We start from the raw sequence: 1,653 nt of genomic DNA, 5'->3' as shown, positions 1-1,653 counted from the left end.
TTCTTTCCAATGGTTCCTTCCTGCTAGCACCGCCCTCCCCCGGCAGCCCAGTGGTTGAGCCCGGCTTCCCCAGGGGAAACCCCTTGGGGAGGAAAGCGGGGTATCTTCGAGTGGCCTCGGCCCCCTCCCTGGAGGCTACTTGGATCGCGCCGCGCTGGGGGCGGGCCGGTAATCGTAGGCGGGGCGCAAGCCGAGAGCTCCGATTGGTCACGTCCGGAGTAAACATCCGTCGGGACGGGGCGGGGCCGGAAGTGGAAGTAGAAGGCGGTGGCTGAGCGGGTTCTCGAGGTTCTAGTGTCGGTGTTAGTGCGGCCAGGTGCCATGGGCCGGCCTGGGGCACACTGAGGGGACGCGGGGCTGGGCCATGGCGGGCGCTCGGGCCGCCGCCGCCGCCTCCTCGGCGGGGTCCTCGGCTTCTTCAGGCAACCAGCCGCCGCAGGAGCCGGGGCTCGGGGAGCTGCTGGAGGAGTTCTCCCGGACTCAGTACCGGGCCAAAGAATGCAGCGGGATCGGTGGCTCTAAGGTGAGACTGGAGGCGCGATGAGCTGGTGAAGGCCCCTAACTTGGGGAGTTACAGAGAAAAGGCTGAGGCCAGGCGTCAGAGAAAGGTAGGAGTAGGGTCTCGCCGCTGGGGAAAAGGGGAAAGAGGGGAGCTCTCCAGCGTTTGGACCTGGAGTATTAGACTCGGACTTGACAACCATAGAAGGAGGAACTGGGATGAGAATGAACCCAGCAAAGAGATCCTTTTTGTTTGGGAAGGGGCTTGGAGATCAGAGATCAAGCTGAGGGGCCAGGTTCAAATATCAGGTAGGAGGAGCTAAGGAAGGCCTATTCCCTGCTTCAGGTGCCTTAGGATGAGTTATGTCAGGGTAAAAACTCTCAAATCTAAGAAAAACAGGGAGACAATTCCTCGGGGTCAGAGGTCAGAATGGACCCAGGAGGTGAACCCAGTGTGTTACCCCTTATAAGGTCTCAGCATGACTTAGGCCCATCCCTTTCCTTCCCTTATAGAGGAGGAAGATAACCCACACTCCCTCTCAGTTCCTTTATCAAAAGCAGGTCTCAGTTCCTCTTTTTCCTCCCTTTGGAATTTCCACTCAATCATCTTATCGCCAGACCTGGAGGGCTTCCTGTAAGCTCAGGCCATCCCCACCCTAACCACTGTCTGGCAGTGCAATGGGAATCTTGCTGACCCTGCCATCTCATTCCTCCACGTGGTTTTGGCAGCTTTAGCTCCAAGTTTTCCAGTGGAATTCTGTTCCATCCTGCGCCACAGAATTTTGGTTTGGCCCCAGAGGTTACCCTGAGTTGTGATTCTGTATTTGCCATCTGGTAGTCTCTGAAGTAACCCAGGAAAGAGTTCAGTAAGGATTGGGATTCCTCATTCTCCAAATGGCCAAGTAACTTTTCCTAGTGTAGTCTTGGAAACCACCTGTTTCAGAATTATCTGGGACACTTTTAAAATTTATACTTGTGGGGTACTTTGTGAAACTAGAGATTCCTTAAATCCACCCAGTCCTACCAAATCAGACTCATGACTGTAATCCCAGAATTTTGGGAGGCGTCACGGTGGGTGGATCACCCAATCCTACCAAGTCAGAATTTCTGGGGGTGGGATCCTGGAATTTGCTTTTTTTTTTTTTTTTTTTTTTT

The 1,653-nt window shown here is 54.5% G+C and overlaps 1 protein-coding gene across 4 annotated transcripts in view; it reads left to right on the top strand.

Annotated features, from left to right (window-relative positions):
• Window positions 1-220: 220 nt before the first annotated feature.
• The window catches only part of MTMR14 (myotubularin related protein 14), a 52,652-nt gene continuing 51,219 nt past the window's right edge, over window positions 221-1,653 (top strand). For all 4 annotated transcript variants that reach the window (XM_017501567.1, XM_017501570.1, XM_017501568.1 and 1 more), the window contains exon 1: window positions 221-523. In XM_017501567.1, coding sequence (XP_017357056.1) covers window positions 365-523 — 159 coding nt within the window. In that variant the 5' untranslated portion in view covers window positions 221-364. The remainder of the gene's footprint in view (window positions 524-1,653) is intronic.

The sequence above is a fragment of the Cebus imitator genome, unplaced genomic scaffold (genome assembly GCF_001604975.1).
Source record: "Cebus imitator isolate Cc_AM_T3 unplaced genomic scaffold, Cebus_imitator-1.0 Scaffold281, whole genome shotgun sequence".
NCBI classification, from domain to species: Eukaryota; Metazoa; Chordata; class Mammalia; order Primates; family Cebidae; genus Cebus; species Cebus imitator.
The sequence above is the reverse complement of the archived record's forward strand: the minus strand, read 5'-3'. Positions and strand labels throughout refer to the sequence as shown.